This window comes from Cherax quadricarinatus, chromosome 48 (genome assembly GCF_038502225.1).
Source record: "Cherax quadricarinatus isolate ZL_2023a chromosome 48, ASM3850222v1, whole genome shotgun sequence".
Classification (NCBI taxonomy): domain Eukaryota; kingdom Metazoa; phylum Arthropoda; class Malacostraca; order Decapoda; family Parastacidae; genus Cherax; species Cherax quadricarinatus.
In genome coordinates this window covers 20,047,961-20,067,423 of record NC_091339.1, presented here as the reverse complement: position 1 = coordinate 20,067,423, position 19,463 = coordinate 20,047,961, and the positions used below count along the sequence as shown (strand labels likewise).

The 19,463-nt window shown below is 44.2% G+C and overlaps 1 protein-coding gene across 1 annotated transcript in view; it reads left to right on the top strand.

Annotated features, from left to right (window-relative positions):
* LOC128696053 (uncharacterized) overlaps window positions 1-19,463 on the top strand; it is a 63,667-nt gene that overhangs the window by 8,802 nt on the left and 35,402 nt on the right. The window contains exon 2 of the mRNA XM_053787058.2: window positions 9,584-9,724. Within this exon, the coding sequence (XP_053643033.1) occupies window positions 9,584-9,724 (141 nt within the window). The remainder of the gene's footprint in view (window positions 1-9,583; window positions 9,725-19,463) is intronic.

Here is a 19,463-nt window from a genome sequence, read left to right as displayed (position 1 = left end):
GCTCGGTGGTGGTGACCACGGGTGGTGCTCCCAGCCTCTCCCCCTCGGGGACCTCATTCGAATCCCTCGCCCGCTGATGCCTGTAATTTGGGCTGGCCCAGAGCACGCTCCCCCATCCAGGTAGACGGCAGGGCATGTGCCGAGTAAAAGAGGAGGGGCGTGGGTTAAGTACTGCCTGAGTGGGAGAAAACTTGTATAAACTAATAGTAAAAGACCTACTAGAGTGCACATAGCAAAACTTTCCGTACAAGGCTCATAAACAATAACATCGGCGATAGGTAGAAAGCTAGAAGATGAGTATCTTTGAGGGATCCCAACATTGGAACGTTCGGATCACGATACTAAAGCCTTGGCAAGACCCATATTGGAGTATGCGGCGCCAGTATGGAACCCTCATCCTGGCATGAAAAATAATTTAAGAATATGCAGGAGTTTGCTGTTAGGCAGGCCCCGGAACTACTACCGTTGTAAAACAAAGATAGGCTTAAAGAGAGGTATCTTGCATCACTGAAAGAGTGGATAACCAGAGGAGACGCAATCACAACATGTAAGATAGTCAAAGTCGATAGAGACGTGAGTGTTTTAGATGGGAAGTAATTTCTTCAGTAACCTACAAGTAAATAATAGATTATAAGACGCCTCACGATTGGTTTTTTCATTTCATAAATCATACTACCAGCAAAACCAATTGTTAAATAACTGTGTATATACCTAAATAATTCAGTAAATGCCAAAGATTTGGTGAAAAGCCTGAAAATGGGCAAATTGGATCGCCAGCTTTTTTTTTTTTTTTTAAGATCTGGTAACCCTGGGCTTAGGTCCTAGAGGTTGGTGCAGGAATTAATACAAGAGCCGAGGCAGTTCAGGCGTAGCAACGCCACACCCGGCGCTGGAGGGCCAGAAGGCAGGTTAGGTGCTGGAGGCCAAGAGGCCGGGACATGGGAACTAGATGGGAGAGTCGGCCGTGGTCAGCCTCGCGTGTGGGACTAAGTGGGGTGTCGCCCCATGTTTTGCCTGCTGGCTAAAGGTGGTCAAGAACGTTTCGGTACACCTGCCCAACTTCTCAGCTCCTGCTAGTAGTTCCTCCCTCGGCACTTTCAGTATTTTACTGCCCCCTTTCTCAGATGTCTTGATCCTCTGAGGTCTCTGGTGAATGGTGAAGGCGGGTGTCTAGGTAAAATGGAGTTTGTTAGGTTCTCGCAGATGTTGACCAGGATAGTTTGGGACATGTACAAACACGCCCGAACCTGATGGCTCGAGGAGAGGAAGGGACAGGAAAGAAGAGAAGAGGAGGCAGAGGAGGGGAAGGGAGGAAAAAGAAAACGGGGAGATGTAGAAGAGAGATGGATAGAGCTGGGTAATACAATATGGGAACATGAACCGTCTTTATAAAAAAAAAAGGGTCAGTAATGCAGGTAGGAATGTGTGGGTCCGTCAGACATATAATCTGACTCTGACCCTCGTCACTACATCCAGAGGGGTTTGAGGGGAATTAAATGAGGGGGGGACGTGCCCCTTGGCTTCCGTTGGGACTGGTGGAGGGGGGAGGAGGAAGGTGGAGCACAGGCTGATAAGTGGGAGGAGCAAGAGGTGGTGTCAGGGAACAAAGGGTAATTGTGGCAGTAGTGTAGTTTCAGCCAGATCGCGTAGTTGATAACGACCTAAGTGTGAAATTTCACACCTAGGTGAGAGTCCCAGGTAATGTGGCGGTCACTTTTTACATCGTGGTGCCAACGCTTTTGTATGGGTGAAGGGTTTTGTATGAATGATGCACTGAAGAGGCTGGAGGCAGCCGAGATGTCGGGTCTTAGAACCATGTTTGGTACGAATATTATGCAGAGAATAAGGAATGAAGAAATTAGAAGACGGTGTGGTAGTATAAAATGCATAATTCAGAGAACGGAGGCGGACTTGAGATGGTTTGGTCATTTAGAAAGGTTGTAACAAGATAGGTTGATAAGTCTGCATAAATCAGGTGGTGGATGGCATGAAGTGTACGGGAGGTCCCAGGAAGGGTTGGAAGGAGCGTAAAGCGTGTTTGGAGTGGTAGTGTGAACAGTCTGAAAGCGTGTTAGCAAGTTAATCATTGAATGGCTCAAGTGAAACTGGTAATTCGGACTTGAATCGGGTAAGTGGAAAACAGTGCCTACACTTTTATAAGTGAAAATATTTTTTGTTCTTCGGAGAATCATGTTATCGTGATATTCATCCATTTTTTAGAAAGACTAAGATTTTGTTAGTCAATAAAGATCAGTGACGTTTGCAGCAGTTACTGCTGGGCTAAGTTGCCCAGCAGTAACTGTACTTTTTTTAATTATAGCTTCAGTATTTTTGCAATTATGTTCATAGGATGTAATAACTGAATATTAGCGAGTACATAACGAGGAAAAAAATTTTAATTTCTGATTTATAGATCTAACTTTGTAAATTGTGTAACACACTAAGACTCGAAGGCATCGCCTTTTGAACATTACCTGTAAGACCAAGGTTCAGTACCGGGAGGGTCAAAACGAGTGGGCACACCTGCAGACGTGTTTGATACCCCTGGTTACTTAACGGTAAATAGGTAATATTGGGGTAGTAGACTGTAGTGGGCGGCAACCTAGGCAAGTAATAGTATACCTCTGATAATACAGGCTTTTGAAATAAGATGAAGTTAGATAACAGCTCTTAGCCTGTACATAAGATGGTGTAGTGGTTAGGGCTGGTCATAGTGGCGGCGGCACTGGCAGATCGTGGTTGTCATGAGAGAAGGTCGTGATGAGGACAGGTCGTGAGAGGGGGTCGTGCTCATGGTAGGCGCTTCCTACACACGATAGCGCTGCTTCTGCAACAATTTCGAAAGAAAAATCAGCACAGATGTGTTCTGGCTCGGGTAGCCCGAACCCTGGCGCGGGTAGCCCGAACCCTGGCGCGGGTAGCCCGAACCCTGGCGCGGGTAGCCCGAACCCTGGCGCGGGTAGCACAAGAGCGTTTCTGGAACTCTGACAATTATTTTTTTTTTGCATTGCGTTAGTTTGAGTACCAGAATTCTCGCGTTGGATACGTGCCTTTGTCTGGCATGTAGACAATGTTATGTATGTATTCTTTAAGGTTCTCTCTCTTTCCTCACGTATTCTGTGCGAAAGGGCGATACTGGGAGAAGGTTGGGGATGCTGGAAGATGGGAGGGTGCCGGAGGAGAGGAAATGGGAAGGGATGCTGGAAAGTGGTATGTAGGGAAGGGGTATTGGAAGGTGTGGGTGCCTAAAGGTGGGGGTGGGTGTGCTGGAATGTGCGGTCAGCGTGGGAAACCTTTATGTGACAGGAGAGGAGGCGCTGCAGGAGGGATGGGAGAGGGCTAGCTGAAGGTGGGGTCAGAATTAGTTTTAGGTGATAGGGAAGGTATATGGTAAGGGGGGGGGGGAAGAAGAGAGAGCGAAATGTGGAAATGGATCAGTAGATGTGAGAGGAAGGGGACAAATTGGTCAAAAGAAGAGAGACGAAGGAGTGTAGGAAATTTATTGAAATGGGAGAGAGTAAGACTTTTTGAGACTTGTGGGTAGATAGATCAGAAGAGAAGAGGAGAGGGCAAAATAAAGGAAAGTAGTCAGAGGGAACGGTGGGACTGAGATGATAGGTAGATGATGATAAGACAGAATAATGGGATTGGGATAGATTAACAAAATAGTTTTTAATATGATGGAGATTTTAGTAATGAGATGGTAATGTGTTGGGGATGAGATCAGAAAGCAGGGAGAGAGGAAGTGGCGATCATAAAATCTACTTATTTAAATTCAACATATGCAGTGTGTTGTAACACTGAGAGTTTCACAGTGGGAACAAAATCTGTTTCCCTCTCATAATCTACCACAGTATGGAAACCTTGATACGATACTCGTTCATTTTGGTGTGTGTGTGTGTGTACGTACTCGCCTATATGGTTGCAGGGGTTGATTCACAGCTCTTGGCCCCCCCTCTCAACATAACGTTTTCCAGATTCACTGCTAGCCTCGTGGGCCCTATCGTACCTGTTCTTAAAACTCTGTATGCAGTCGGTCTCCACCACTTCTTCGTAGAGGTTATTCCATTTCCCAACCACCTTGAACCTAAAGAAACAGTTCCTGACATCTTGTGACTCATCTCTGCCCCCGAGTACCTGCTTCCCGCCTCTTAAACAGCTTGTCCTTGTCTGCCCTATCAGTTCCTCTGAGTATTTTGTATGTTAAGTCTTCCCTGGTCCTGTCCTCCAGGGTCGTTAGATTCAATTACTTTAGCTTCTCTCCACAGCTCATACCCCTTAATTTTGTAACTAGCTTCGTTGCAAGCTTCAGCACTTTCTTCAGTTTCTTAATATGCTTCATGTGTGGGTTCCATACTGGTGCTGCGTACTCCAAGATGGGCCTGACATTTGATATATAAAGCGCTCTGAATGATTTTTTGATTCCTGACGGCCGCGCCTAGATATGCCAGGCGATGAGTTATTTGGTTCAAATATTTAAATATCTCCTGCCTATGTATTTTCTTAACTATAGGTACCAAGTGTGTGTAATATAATATATATATTATATATATATATATATATATATATATATATATATATATATATATATATATATATATATATATATATATATATATATATATATATATATAATGTATTGCAAATACATTGTTGCAAAAACTTTACTAAAACCAGTTTGAACATCATGAAAACAACACACTACGCTAATACTTAGCAACGTCTATTTCATTAACATTGGATACATTGTAGTGTGTGAATGACTTATAGCCAACACCTAAGTACTTTCACCGGGTCTGGAGCTTCTCACAACCTGGCAGGATGACCAGGAAACAGTGGGAGGTTCTGAGCTGCAGGAACTTATTCAGGGATAAATGAATTGATTGAGCAAGCAATAGGCAGGGAAAGACGTGGCACAGACGTTAGTATAGGAAGCGGAGAGGGTGGGATGAAGTGAGGGTGTGAAGAGAGGATCAGTACAGTGACGAAGATACGGAGAGATCCTGGGATGGGCAAAGGTGGGAAGGGTGAGGATGGATACAGCAAGGCCACTCATAAATTACCTTGAGATTTTTTCAACCGTTTTTAATAATTATTACGGAACAGATGATTGATAATGGTGGTTGTGGCGACCGCCCTGGAAGGACCTTGCAGCCACACCTTGCAACTACATATTGCAGACACCTTGCAAACAGTCCATGCGACCAGACCTTGCAACGAGACCTTGGAGGACCTTGCAACAGGATCTTGTAAGAAGGTTCTTAAGATAGTGTAAGGTGGTGCTACACGTTATGGAGATGATGGTTCTACAGTAATTGGTGGGCAGTCTTGATGGGGATAATTGCTATGGTGGTTGTAATGGGAGGGTAATGTTGTTGATGGTGACAGGTGAAGGAAAGTGTGTGTGTGTGGTTTTGTGTGTGTGTGTGGTTTTGTGTGTGTGTGTGTGTGTGTGGTTTTGTGTGTGTGTGTGTGTGTGGGTTTGTGTGTGTGTGGGTTTGCGTGTGTGTGGGTTTGCGTGTGTGTGGGTGTGTGTGTGTGTGTGCTTTTGTGTGTGTGTGTGCTTTTGTGTGTGTGTGTGCTTTTGTGTGTGTGTGCTTTTGTGTGTGTGTGCTTTTGTGTGTGTGTGCTTTTGTGTGTGTGTGCTTTTGTGTGTGTGTGCTTTTGTGTGTGTGTGCTTTTGTGTGTGTGTGCTTTTGTGTGTGTGTGTGCTTTTGTGTGTGTGTGTGCTTTTGTGTGTGTGTGTGCTTTTGTGTGTGTGTGCTTTTGTGTGTGTGTGTGCTTTTGTGTGTGTGTGTGGTTTTGTGTGTGTGTGTGTGTGGTTGTGTACACTCGCCTAGTTGTACTCACCTAGTTGAGGTTGCAGGGGTCGAGTCCAAGCTCCTGGCCCCGCCTCTTCACTGGTCGCCACTAGATCACTCTCCCTGAACCATGAGCTTTATCGTACCTTTGCTTAAAGCTATGTATGGATCCTGCCTCCACTACATCTCTTCCCAAACTATTCCACTTCCTGACTACTCTGTGGCTGAAGAAATACTTCCTAAGATCCCTGTGATTCATCTGTGTCTTCAGCTTCCAACTGTGTCCCCTTGTTGCTGTGTCCAGTCTCTGGAACATCCTGTCTTTGTCCACCTTGTCAATTCCTCTCAGTATTTTGTAAGTCGTTATCATGTCCCCCCTATCTCTCCTGTCCTCCAGTGTTGTCAGGTTGATTTCCCTTAACCTCTCCTCGTAGGACATACCTCTTAGCTCTGGGACTAGTCTTGTGGCAAACCTTTGCACTTTCTCTAGTTTCTTTACATGCTTGGCTAGGTGTGTGTGTGTGGTTGTGTGTGGTTTTGTGTGTGTGTGGTTTTGTGTGTGTGTGGTTTTGTGTGTGTGAGAGTAAGGTTGTGTTCGTGGTCGTGCAGGTGTGGGCGGGCGTGCTGGGTGCTGGATAGGTAGCATCACAGGTAATGCAGGTGGGCGTGCACCTGACCCAAGCCTCCCCCAGGCCAAGGGCTTTAAATAGAAAGAAGTCAAGGGAGCAACAGATGCTCGCTGCGATAACCCCAGATCCACCCCCTACCCCCCTGCCCTTCACCTCCGTTGCTGCTGCCGGCAGCAGAAATAGCGGCGGCAGTAGCAGTAATAGCACGAGTAAAAGTAGCAGCGCTAGAACTAGTAGCAGTAGAAGTGTAGTACTACCCAGCACTACCCAGCTGGTATATTGTGGTAGCAGAGTTTTCTGGCACGGGCCAGCTGGTGCATTGCACTTTCATGAGGCAGGACTGCATTCTCTCCAGACCAGTAGCCACATTCCACAACTCCACCTGCACTCCCTCAAGAACCGCTAACTCTCTTAATATTTGTGTAAGACACTTGGCTTTCATAGAGCCACGTCAAATTTCAACTGGCAGAAAGCTGCCAACTGAATTTTAACAAAATCTGAGAGTGGCAGCGTTCTAAAAAAAAAAAAAAACTTGAAATGCAATTTGACCCAGAAGAGACGAGGTGACATTTTTGCAACTCGTATATGTACCCGAGACATGATCTTGTTGCAGTCTTCGGATGGTTTATGAAGTCACAGAAGTCATCAGTAGCAGTTCCTCGCCCCGCTGAGAGAAATAATCTTGGTCTTCGGGCTCTTATAGGTTCTTCGGTCTCACTTCTACTTTTCAGATCATTATATTGGTCACAACCGTACGGTGGATTATATGTTTTTTGTTTGTTTTTTAACTTTTATCCGAAGACGGAAATTGCATATAGTTTTCTTGCAACAGGCTTGACGCTTCGAATGTTAAATAGGTCTGTACCATAAATAATATTTGTGTTTATGCAAATGAGTCAGTGTACAGTGTTTCAGAAGTGGGAGGTGTGCAGAGCATGTGGTGGTAACGGCTCAGTTACCGCCACCACCGCAATATTCACTTATAAAGAACAACTATTTGAACACATCAGAAGTGTACAAAACAATCTTTTAGCGACCATTGACAGAACAGATGATGGCGAAGTGCAGGAGTGACTTTCTGGAGTGTGGAAGCTGGTAAATTCTTCAGTCAGGAGTTGGGAACACCCACCGACCTCTCCCCCTCCCTCCCTCCCCCCTCTGTCTCTCTCTTCTCCCCACCCCTATCCGGTCTCACCTCCTGGATTCCATGTTCATTACTCTCTCTGGTGTGTGTCAGCTCCACTTCCTGGCGCGAATCTTGTATAGAAACCTTTTGTAGATATGCTTTTATATACATCGTGTAAAACATTCGCACCCACACAGCACGTACCCACACTACTCACACCTACCCCGCCCACCCTTTTAATCGAGCCCTCATAATTACCGTTTTTTACCCTGTCCGGTGTATGTACCTCACCCCGCTAAACATCCACCCAGGCCAGCATCACACATTCCTCCGCAATCTTACCGCTCATCTGAGACCCTTGAAAAAAAAAATGTACGCGATATGACATACTGCACAGTGACAACAGTTTGCTAGATTGTTAGTGAATAAATGATTGATGCACAGACTCTTCAATGTGCCTCTTTCAGAGGCGCGATTGCTGAGGTTCTGTGACAGTTATACACCTGAGGAAGGCGAAAAAAAGATGTGTGAATTGCATATGTTTGTCAATAAGACGTTAAATAAAGCTGTACCTCACAAGAAATTACGACTAAAACTTGAGAAACAGGCAAGGATAACAGGGCATGCACTGCAGTGAATCAAAACTCTTCCTACACACATTTAAAACTGTGTTTATTTCCCATCATAATCCTTACCTCTTCTTCCTCGCATGCTCTTAATTCAAACTCCTCCATTACCTACAGTAATTACCACACCCAGTAACCCTATTTTTTCGATCAGAGGCAGAAACTTACTGACCAACAAATAGTGAGAGACCAAAGCATCTGTATGACACAAATACAAACACTAAAAGACAGATTATCTAATGATGAACAGTCAGACATCAGAGCGCGCAAAGAAAATTCTCAGGTGGTAACAAATGCAAATTTTACAGAGGGATGCCAAATGGTGAGAGGAGGGAAAAAATGGCAAAACGGAGAAAGTTTGATATGGTTAATAATGGAAGATTACAATGAAATGAATGACCTAAATACAGAAATTCAAAGATCACGCAGCAGGAACATTGATGACCAGAGGGTCTAATATATTAATGGAAGTGTTGTACAACTTTCTCTTGACCAACCCCATACCCCTGACTCTTGTCTCCACAGTCCTCACCACACAGTCGACGGGAATTTCAATGCTTTGTAAAAAATTATCAGTTTAGCTTTCTCTTTTAAAGTGAGACCAACTGACACTCAGGTTCTCGCTTGTCTGTAAATCCACACGTGGCGCGTAAAATTCATTAGGGTCAGCCGATGAATCACCCCGCCTGCCAGCAAAACAGTGACATGCAATTATCCAAGGCAGTAATTCACATGCAGACAAACAGGAAAACAAAGTTTATTGTAACATGTTTTCCTGTTTGTCTGCATGTGGGTTCTTGTTTCTCATTAAGAGTTTATTACAATTTTTTTGAGCATATGCAAAATTCTAGATAGGTTAAGTAGATATATTAGAGGTAAATGTTTGTACAAATCCAGTAAAGTTTATGAAAGAGTAACGTCTCTGATTGTATCTAGTCGTTTATGAAACCTCCATTTTTGTGCTGTAACACGCTACAGCACACCTCCATTAAATTAGTAGTGTGCATGTTAAGGATGCTGGCTAGTGTAGTTCTAAGCTGCCTCTCCTCTTTAACATTTTATGAAAGTAACAGATCGTTTAAGGAGTGCTGGGAACTGAACAAAAGCAGTTGCAAGTGCACAGCTTTACCGTCTCAGTCGCATAGCAACAGCTGGGAGTAAAACCACAAATCTTGTGTACACACTGTGGCCGAGTCTTTATATCTGTGTATCTTGTAATATCAAGGACACCGGATCGGTTCTTAGTATTCCTAACTCGGTGTGTTAGTATGTGTACGAGTGTTTACTTTTTTATTAACAAAGCCCTGGGTGCCCTCATGGGTCAAAATGCTGTGTAATTATTAAAACTTCCTCTACTCGCGTGTGTTGGTCCCGACATTGACTTGCAAATTTCATCTGCAGGTGTTGCTGGAGCCATGAATACTACAGTGGTTGCTACTGCGTGGGGTCCCACCAGGTCTCCCATGTGCCCCAGTCCCAACAACATGATGAACCCACCTATGTGTTGGAACACCGCTGCTCTTCATTTGCTACTTCAGTCAGGTGAGATGTTTTGTCTAACTTGGCCCTATGGCGGAACGGGTAAGAAGCATCCGCTGGCGTGTACTACTGAAGACATTGGTGTCTGCTGATACAGATGTGGCTGTGGCAGCTGTAGAACGGTAATGTCTGGTAACATAAGAATGTGGTGGCATCTTGGCCCTGTAGCTAGTATCACAGACGGTTGAGTAACTACTGCATGTGTCGCTCGGGTTTCTATGTAACAGTTTGATTTATCGTAGACATGTGATGGTAAGGAGACAAAGACGAAGATTCAAGCCTTGTAAGCAGTAAAATAAATGGCTTTCTAGAAGTAACTTTGGATAAAATTGCACAAAATTATGCAACATACCCCCAGTGAAAAGTAGGGGCCTCACTGGTACACTAAGAGAAAATACAATGTGTCAGGGGCCCAAGACTGTTCAACAGCCTCCCACCAGCAATAAGGGGCATTACCGGAAGACCCCTGGTTGTCTTCAAGAGGGAGCTGGACAGATACCTAAAAACGGTGTCGGATCAGCCGGGCTGTAGTTCGTACGTTGGATTGCGTGTGGCCAGCAGTAACAGCCTCGTTGATCAGGCCCTGATCCACCGGGAGGCCTGGTCGTGGACCGGGCCGCGGGGGCGTTGATCCCCGGAATGCCCTCCAGGTAGACTCCAGGTAGGAAAGGCAAAGCTTCCTTTGTCTAAAAATCAGCATCACTGAACGTTTGAAACCAATTAGAAGAGGAATTTTCCAGGTAAGCACACGTATATCAACTATTACAATAGACCCCTAGCTGTCTTCAAGAGGGTGGGCACCTGGCAAGTTCAGTTCCTAATAAACAGATCACTGGTGCCAACATTGAAATGCACTTTACTAGCACCAGCAGCCTAGTTGATAAATCCACCAGCTGTGAAAGGCTTGCTCTGAGACCGGGCTGAGGGGGCAACGACTCTCCGTAATCAAAAATAGGTAGACAACAAGAAGGCAGACACTTTGAACAGGTACGTCAAAAAATTAGATAAATTCTGAAGGAATAATTTGGTTACAGTTTCTTGAAGTAGGTGAAACCTGTTCACAGGTGTCTTTACGAAATTACTGTTGATAACTTCTTGGAGATTAAATGGTGGTCTTTCTACACACGTAAATGTTTATGACTTGTCACATTGACTACATTAGCACTGACGAGGACCTCACCGTAATAGTTTCAAGGGTTTCTTAGGGCTGCTTTGATAAACAGTTTTTTTTTACAACTAGACACATTACAAATCTTATTGTATTCCTAAGAACAATGGAAAAAATGGTAATGTAGTTAGCTTTAAATATGCGTTCAGCAGAACTACAGGGAGGGTTCAGGGATATCCTAGCAAAGATCTAATAGCCTTTAGCCTACATACTAGGCTATGTCGTCTAGAACACCAGGTAGGTTTACGAAATTGTTGTACACAAGCAGACTCCCACCTACCCCTTCCGTGATAGAACGGATCAAGCCATGATGCAGTGAGGATTGATGGAGATAGACACCAGGATAACATAAGGTTTCCTTGTTTCTTCCCACACGTCTCTCTGTCCTTCACCCTTTGCCATCCACTCTCCGCCAAACATCCAACACCCATCCCTGTATCCATAAACCCGATTACTTGTTGTCGTGAAGAGCTGAGCTAGGAATTGGAGGGGAGGAAAGGTCGGTTTAGGGCCAATTTCCGTCACGGGGAGAGACGTGGGAAAGGTGTTGGATTTCTTTGGTGTTATTTCGCGGGTGATGAGGGCGCCATAACCAGCACAGGCTGTCGTTAACCCAGCGGGAGGCCGCTGGACACTACGCAATCAACAGATACCTGGGAGACGATTACTATAGTCCCTGTATTTAAGGAGTTAGGCATCACTGAAGTACATAATTTTCTACTAATGTGTGTGTATAACAATGTGTATTTGCGTCTGTGCAAATGTATAACGGTCTGTAAAGTATGCTATGACAAATAAAAATAATAGAGGAAGTTATCAAGAAGAGGAAACGGGCCCCTGAAAAGGAGCTTCGTCATTGCAAACCAACACGGATCCAGGGAGTGGAGTTCCTGTCTGACGACGCATGGACTGGTGGGTCTTCGTCTTCCTGGATTGCAGTGAACCTTTTGACATCGTATTTTTCCTGGAAAGACTGATCTACAAGCTGGAGTGAAAAAGGAATCTCTTTTAGTGGATTAAGCATGACCTGATATTACATAGTACGTTAAAGAAATGGTGGAAATATTTTTGATCTAACTCAAGACTAAATCTTTAGTTAGATATAATAAGAATTGTCGAGTGTATAAACTCTTATCTCGTGTAGACAAAGTGAATTTGAGGAGAATGCAAATGGGTGAGGACAGATTCGCAGATTTACGGGTTATAGGGGTGATTAAACACGTCGCTGCTGGAGTTCAATCCAGCAGCCTCTGGGTTAGAGGTCCGAAAAGGAAAAACTCTAGATGGAGTTACCTGGAGGTTACCTGGAGGTCATTCCGGGGATCAACGCCCCCGCGGCCCGGTCCATGACCAGGCCTCCCGGTGGATCAGGGCCTGATCAACCAGGCTGTTACTGCTGGCCGCACGCAGTTCAACGTACGAGCCACAGCCCGGCTGATCCGGCACTGACTTTAGGTATCTGTCCAGTTCTCTCTTGAAGGCAGCCAGGGGCTTATTGGCAATTCCCCTAATGCCTGATGGGAGGCTGTTGAACAGTCTCGGGCCCCGGACACTTATGTTGTTTTCCCTTAGTGTACCAATGGCGCCCCTACTTTTAACTGGGGGCATTTTGCATCGCCTGCCCAGTCTTTTACTTTCGTAGGGAGTGGTTTCGAGTAGAGATTTGTAGTCTCCATCCTCCAAGTGATAAGGCTTATGTGCTGCAACAACACATCAACCTTACAACTTTAGTAGCCTCTATAAGGCAAGTAAATGCTTGAATAACCTTTAAGAATCCTTTAGGAGACTGCCAGGTCCACTTTAGAATATATAGTACCAGCGTGAGGCCCCTACCACAGAGGAAAACATTCAGAAACTTGAAAATGTTCTAAGATATGCTACCCAGAGTCGAAGGGCCTGAAGAAAAAAGAAAAGGGGAACCTAACCCGATGACTGAGAGGGAGAGAAAAAGAGGGAAGACATGATTACGACATACTAGACACTTGGAGGGATTGATAGGATGGTCAGGGAATAGCTGAAATTTCATGACCAGGAACAAAAGTATATGAAAGCATAGATGAATCACGGCGATGTTAGGCAGTACTTTCCAGTCTGAGGATGGTAGAAAGTAGAGTGAACTGTATACGGAGGCGCGTACTACAGTTTTAAGAACAAATGATGACCGACGAAGAATAAAAGTTGGGGCCAGAAGGGAAGAATCGAACCCCGTACAGACAGCTGGGGGAGGGGCTATCCTTATCTCTCCCTCCCACACAAAATGATTCACTACCTTATGGATACAAAACAGCTCAGCATATTTTAACTTGGCATTAAATTTATTATAATAAAATTATTGAAATTTTAACATGACGAGCTCACTGAGTTTACAAAAAGTGAGCTTCCCAGGCAACAAGTTCTCACCCAGTATTATTATAGATCGTTACGGCTGACCGACGTTCTTACTCCCGGGACCAGTTGAACGCTGGCGTTCCGTGGGCGAGTTGAACTCAACATTTAAACTTCGTGCTTGAGGCTTTTACTTCTCCCAAGAGAACTAAGGACCTCGTAATTTTTAAGATAAGTGACCCAAAAGAGAAGACGCAGTCACCATCAGTTAGTTGCTAGCTATCTTTCCAGAAGTGCACAGTCGAGACGATCTATCGAGTCTACGATACAGAAAAGAAACGTAGCACAACAAAAGCTTAATGAGAGCAATACACAAGTAACCCGCACATATGAGAGAGAAGCTTACAACGACGTTTCGGTCCGACTTGGACTATTTACAAAGTCGTTGCAAGCTTCTCTGTGTGGGATATTTGTATACTGTTCTAGTCACAGTATTGTCTTTTTTTTTTTTAATGAGAACGTTGAAGATTAAGCCACATGTGAAACAGTTGAGTATCTTTTATTGATGAAACGTTTCGCCTATACAGCAGGCATCTTAGTCAAGTAGTAATAATATTTGTAGATGAATGGTTCAGAGAACCGACATGTTGATAAATTAGACACATGTGCAACTCTTGGGTATCTTTATTGAGGAAACGTTTCGCCACACAGTGGCTTCATCAGTCCATACAAAGGAGAATCTTGAAGAACAGGAGGAGAATGAGGTAATCAGTCCCTCAACCTTGAGTCGATGTGGTCAGTCCATCAATCTTGAATAGAATACGGCATACGTGCTGAGAAGGAGCTTATAAACCGTTGGCAGGAGAGGTGCAGCAGTCATAGGTCGTGTAACATTTGTTCAATGTTGAAGTAGGTCGTGCCCAAGAATTAGGCAAGCGAAGAATTCCCAAGTATTAAGATCCCAAGAAGTTGCAGTGTCTGACACTGCAACTTCTTGGGATCTTAATACTTGGGAATTCTTCGCTTGCCTAATTCTTGGGCACGACCTACTTCAACATTGAACAAATGTTACACGACCTATGACTGCTGCACCTCTCCTGCCAACGGTTTATAAGCTCCTCAGCACGTATGCCGTATTCTATTCAAGATTGATGGACTGACCACATCGACTCAAGGTTCAGGGACTGATTACCTCATTCTCCTCCTGTTCTTCAAGATTCTCCTTTGTATGGACTGATGAAGCCACTGTGTGGCGAAACGTTTCCTCAATAAAGATACCCAAGAGTTGCACATGTCTAATTTATCAGTAATAATATTGGTAGAATTACCGACAACTTGTAAAGTAAAAGGAAACAAGTGCAACTAATGTGACACTTTTATTGTGGCAACGTTTCGCTCTCCAGGAGCTTTGCGTCCTTTTACTTTACATCTTAGTCAAATACGAAGGAGCAGTCCATCAGCCTTTGAGAAAAAGTATGTGAGGCGGTCAGTCAGTCCCTCAGCCCGGAGACGAGTTCAGCTCCACGGAGCATGTGGAGCTTTATCAAGTCATAACTTAATAAAGTTCTGCACAGAATAAAGCTGTCGTAATTAAACCTTGTTGTCTGCACAACTGTCTACACTGTTGTCATAAATCCCATCAGAAGTATTATCTTGCTCCTTACACGTAAGACACTTCAGTATATCTTACGAGTGCACAGTGTTGAATATCTTAAGGTCCCTGGGCTCGATATATGAAGACACTGTAAGCGATACAAAATTCTGCTGATCAGCAAGTTGCAACAGGTGTGCAAATTTTGTGATGTGTGTGGGGGCAGTGTGATAGGTATGTGTATGTACTCGCCGAAATGTAGTTGCACAGGTCGAGTTTGTTACTGTGTATCAGGTGGAGGAAAAAGGTGAGGAAGGGACTAAAGAGTAAGAGGACGAAGGAGAGGGGCGAGGGGGGAAAGAATGTTACAATCATTACTAGATAACCGCCATCAACATTCATATGCTCGTTACCAGTTTTGTCGTTGCCATTGCATAAGTGTTTAACAGATTTTGTTCATCTCTCGGAACCAGAAAAGTTCAGTGACACGCCCCTTCAGGGAAGGTGCCTTGATGGTGAAGGGCTCTTGATTCAAGGAAGGTGCCTTGATAAAGACGAGGGACTTTTAATGTAAGGAATTGGACCTGCCCTCTTGACTCAAACCTGATTGCCTCCCCACTCCCCAGGCTCAGTACGACCCTTCCGGTTTTAGTACTTGACGGTCCCGCCGCCAACGCGTCGGTTGTATTGGCTAGGATCGAATTCTGTGTATTTAGACTGTCTAAACTTTGTCTTACCTTGTATTCATGTAATGTACTACCATTGTTCTCGTAACTTAATGAGCTGCTACCATTGTTCTCGTAACTGTAATGTGCTGCTACCATAGTTTTGGTAACTGTAATGTTCTGGGTTCATTCCACGGTGACCACTGAAACTGACGGACTGGGTTCATTCCGCGGTGAACACGTAATCCGGTGGACCGGGTTCGCTTGCCTGGTAATCTGGATATCGTCATGTAAACAAAGGCCTCGAACCGGTTTCCCAACGTGACTGGTTCAGTGCTGGTGAACAGAGGTCGATCAGACCCGTGGTTGGTCGAGCAGACCTGTTCTGTGCTTAGTCGACAATTTGTGTTCGCTTGTACCGCTTGTAGCTCTAGCTTCCTCTCTCACGCTCTTCTTTATCTTGCTCTCTTATCTTATTCTTTTCTGTTTTAAACACTAGCAAAAGTAACTTTCGGTAACACAATCTTATTTTTTTACTAATACTAGTAATACCACTATTACTAGTAGTACTAGTCCACTTAGTACTAGTGCTACTAGTCCCACTAGTAATAGTATTAGTCTCACTAGTACTACTAGTCTCACTATTATTAGTCCCAATAGTACTATTAATACTAGTGCTACTACTAATACCAGTAGTGCGTTGTCTTCATCTTGCACTGTGAGGTACCCTGCACCAGCCTCAGCGTACTTCGCACGTGCTTGCCCCACGCGGTGTACGATTAACCCACCTTGTCAAAACAGTCAGAGTCGGGCACAGTGCCCGAGGCGGTAACCCACTTTTCACGACCTTGTCACCAGCATCTCGCAGCTGTAGGCCCATCTACCTGGAGGGTATTCCGGGGATCAACGCCCCCGCGGCCCTGTACATGACCAGGCCTCCCGGTGGATCAGGGCCTGATCAACGAGGTTGTTACTACTGGTCGCACGTAGTCCAACGTACGGACCACAGCATGGCTGATCCGGTACTGACTTTTGGTATCTGTCCAGCACCCGCTTGAAGGCAGCCAAGGGTCTGTTGGTAATTCCCCTTATGGCTGGTGGGAGACTGTTGAACAGTCTTGGGCCCCGGACACTTACTGTGTTTTCTCTTCGTGTACTAATGGCGCCCCTACTTTTCACTGGGGGTATATTGCATCGATTACCAAGTCTATTGCTTTCGTAGGGAGTGAATTCTGTGTGCAGATTAGGGACCAGTCCCTCCAGGATCTTACATAAGAAAGGAGGAACGCTGCAGCAGGCCTGTTAGCCCATACTAGGCAGGTCCTTTACAATTCATCCCACTAACAAAACATTTGACCAACCCAATTTTCAATGCTACCCAAGAAATAAGCTCTGATGTGCAAGTCCCACTCAAATCCAACCCATCCCACTCATGTAATTCTCCAACCTAAATTTGAAACTACCCAAAGTCCTAGCCTCAATAACCCAACTAGGTAGACTGTTCCACTCATCAACTACCCTATTTCCAAACCAATACTTTCCTGTGTCCTTTCTAAATCTAAACTTATCTAATTTAAATCCATTACTGTGGGTTCTCTCTTGGAGAGAGATCCTCAAGACCTTATTAATATCCCCTTTATTAATACCTATCTTCCACTTATACACTTCGATCAGGTCTCCCCTCATTCTTCGTCTAACAAGTGAATGTAACTTAAGAGTTTTCAATCTTTCTTCATAAGGAAGATTTCTAATGCTATGTATTATTTTAGTCATCCTACGCTGAATGTTTTCTAACGAATTTATGTCCATTCTGTAATATGGAGACCAGAACTGAGCTGCATAATCTAGGTGAGGCCTTACTAATGATATATAAAGCTGCAGTATGACCTCTGGACTTCTGTTGCTTACACTTCTTGGAAATATAAACACAAATGCAGTATAATGTGATCCTTTATTGACAACGTTTCACCCACACAGTGGGCTTTTTCAAGTCACACACGGATCTACCTGGGGTTGGAAGGAACGGGAGTATTTATAGTCATGTTCAGAATGTTGAGGTCAGGTGGAGAATGCTGCATCTGATGATCTACCGGGTGGGGTTATAGAGTCTTGGGTAGCTAGGCAGGGGTATTGGACAAGTTGTGAGTAGACCTTCTGCAGTGTTCTATGTTCTTATGTGGGATAGCGATGAAGAAGTTTCTTGACGAGTGGTTCAGCTATGTTATAGAAGCTATTGTTCTGGTTGAAATTGTTGGTTATAGAGATAAGCGATGATTCCAGGATTCTTCTGTACTGAGTGTTGTCTTCTGTGGCTATAAGTCTTGAGTTTCTGTAGTTAATTAAATGGTTGTGTGAATTGCGATGCTGTACACAGGCATTCCTTGTGTCGTCAGACCTGCTTGCGTATTGGTGTTCTGAAATACGTGTTTGGAGGTCCCTTGATGTTTCGCCCACGTATAACTTGTTGCAGTCATTACAAGGGATTATGTGGAAAAAGACACTTATGTACAGTTCAGGACATTTATTAAAGGAAACGTTTCGCCACGAGTGGCTTCTTCAGTCCTAATACAGAGAAAACTAAGAAAACACACGTATATATATATATTTCTTCTCTCACCATGACACAAGAACTAAAAGAGGGGTAGTTATTGGCTTCTTTCTGAGAGCCTACAGAATTTCCAGTCCGCAGTTCCTCGAAGAAGAATGTACATACATCACCAACTCTTTTAGTTCACTACACTTTCCCCTACACTTCATACGTGACTGCAGGAAACGTGCGACAAGTATCCTCAGCAAGACCAACACCTATCAAATTGAAGAAAAGCCTCCAAGTTACATCGTTTTACCGGTCAGCAACGTTGCCACTAATGTTTCAAAAATGTTTGACAGAAAACTGGCTAAAATATCTACCAGCTCTTCAACTACTATTAGGAACCTGATACAAAAACCCAAGCATGATTCTGGCACAAGTGCAGGAATCTACACTATACCATGTGGGGGGAAGGGTGACAAAGTATATGTAGGGGAAACAGCCAGAACTCTGGACATTAGGATAGCAGAACACAAAAATGCTTGCAGAAATGATGACCGCAAAAACGCATGTGTTCAACATAGAGACGATGTTGGACACCTCATGAAATTCAATGAAGCTAAACTAGTTATTAAAGAAGACGACTTAAGACGGAGAAAATGCATTGAAGCTGCACTAATTTCTGTCAGTAACACTATAAAGCAAAAATTCGGTAGTTACAGTATTTCAAAATTACTAAGCAAGAGGATATTACCCATCCTGGGAACTGGTGTTACTTGATGCCAGCAGGTCCCTCTCTAGCCTCACCTCCTTAGTTCCATTACTACTACTACTACCACTACCACCTCTACCCACGCATCACCTCACCTCACCTGACTCCCGCCACTATATATATGTGTGAGAGTAAGACACATGTGCAACATCTGGGTATCTTTATTGTAGACGTTTCGCCATCCAGTGGCTTTATCAATACAAATTCTAGGACATAACTTGAAGACAGTAGAACTATGTACAGAAGATGAGGTAATCAGTCCCTCAACCTACTTCCACTGGGGAATCCCGCCTACCAGTGAATTTGCCCTCGTCTGCTTCACCTGACGTTACTATATAAGCGCCAGGATTCTTTCTTCTGCTTCAGAATCTCCACGACTATGGTGCTGTTCGCACCTACTCCTAGGTTGAGGGACTGATTACCTCATCTTCTGTACATAGTTCTACTGTCTTCAAGTTATGTCCTAGAATTTGTATTGATAAAGCCACTGGATGGCGAAACGTCTACAATAAAGATACCCAGATGTTGCACATGTGTCTTACTCTCATCTTGTCGGTATTATATACCATTCGTACACATATATGTGTGTGTTTTCTTAGTTTTCTCTGTATTAGGACTGAAGAAGCCACTCGTGGCGAAACGTTTCCTTTAATAAATGTCCTGAACTGTACATAAGTGTCTTTTTCCACAT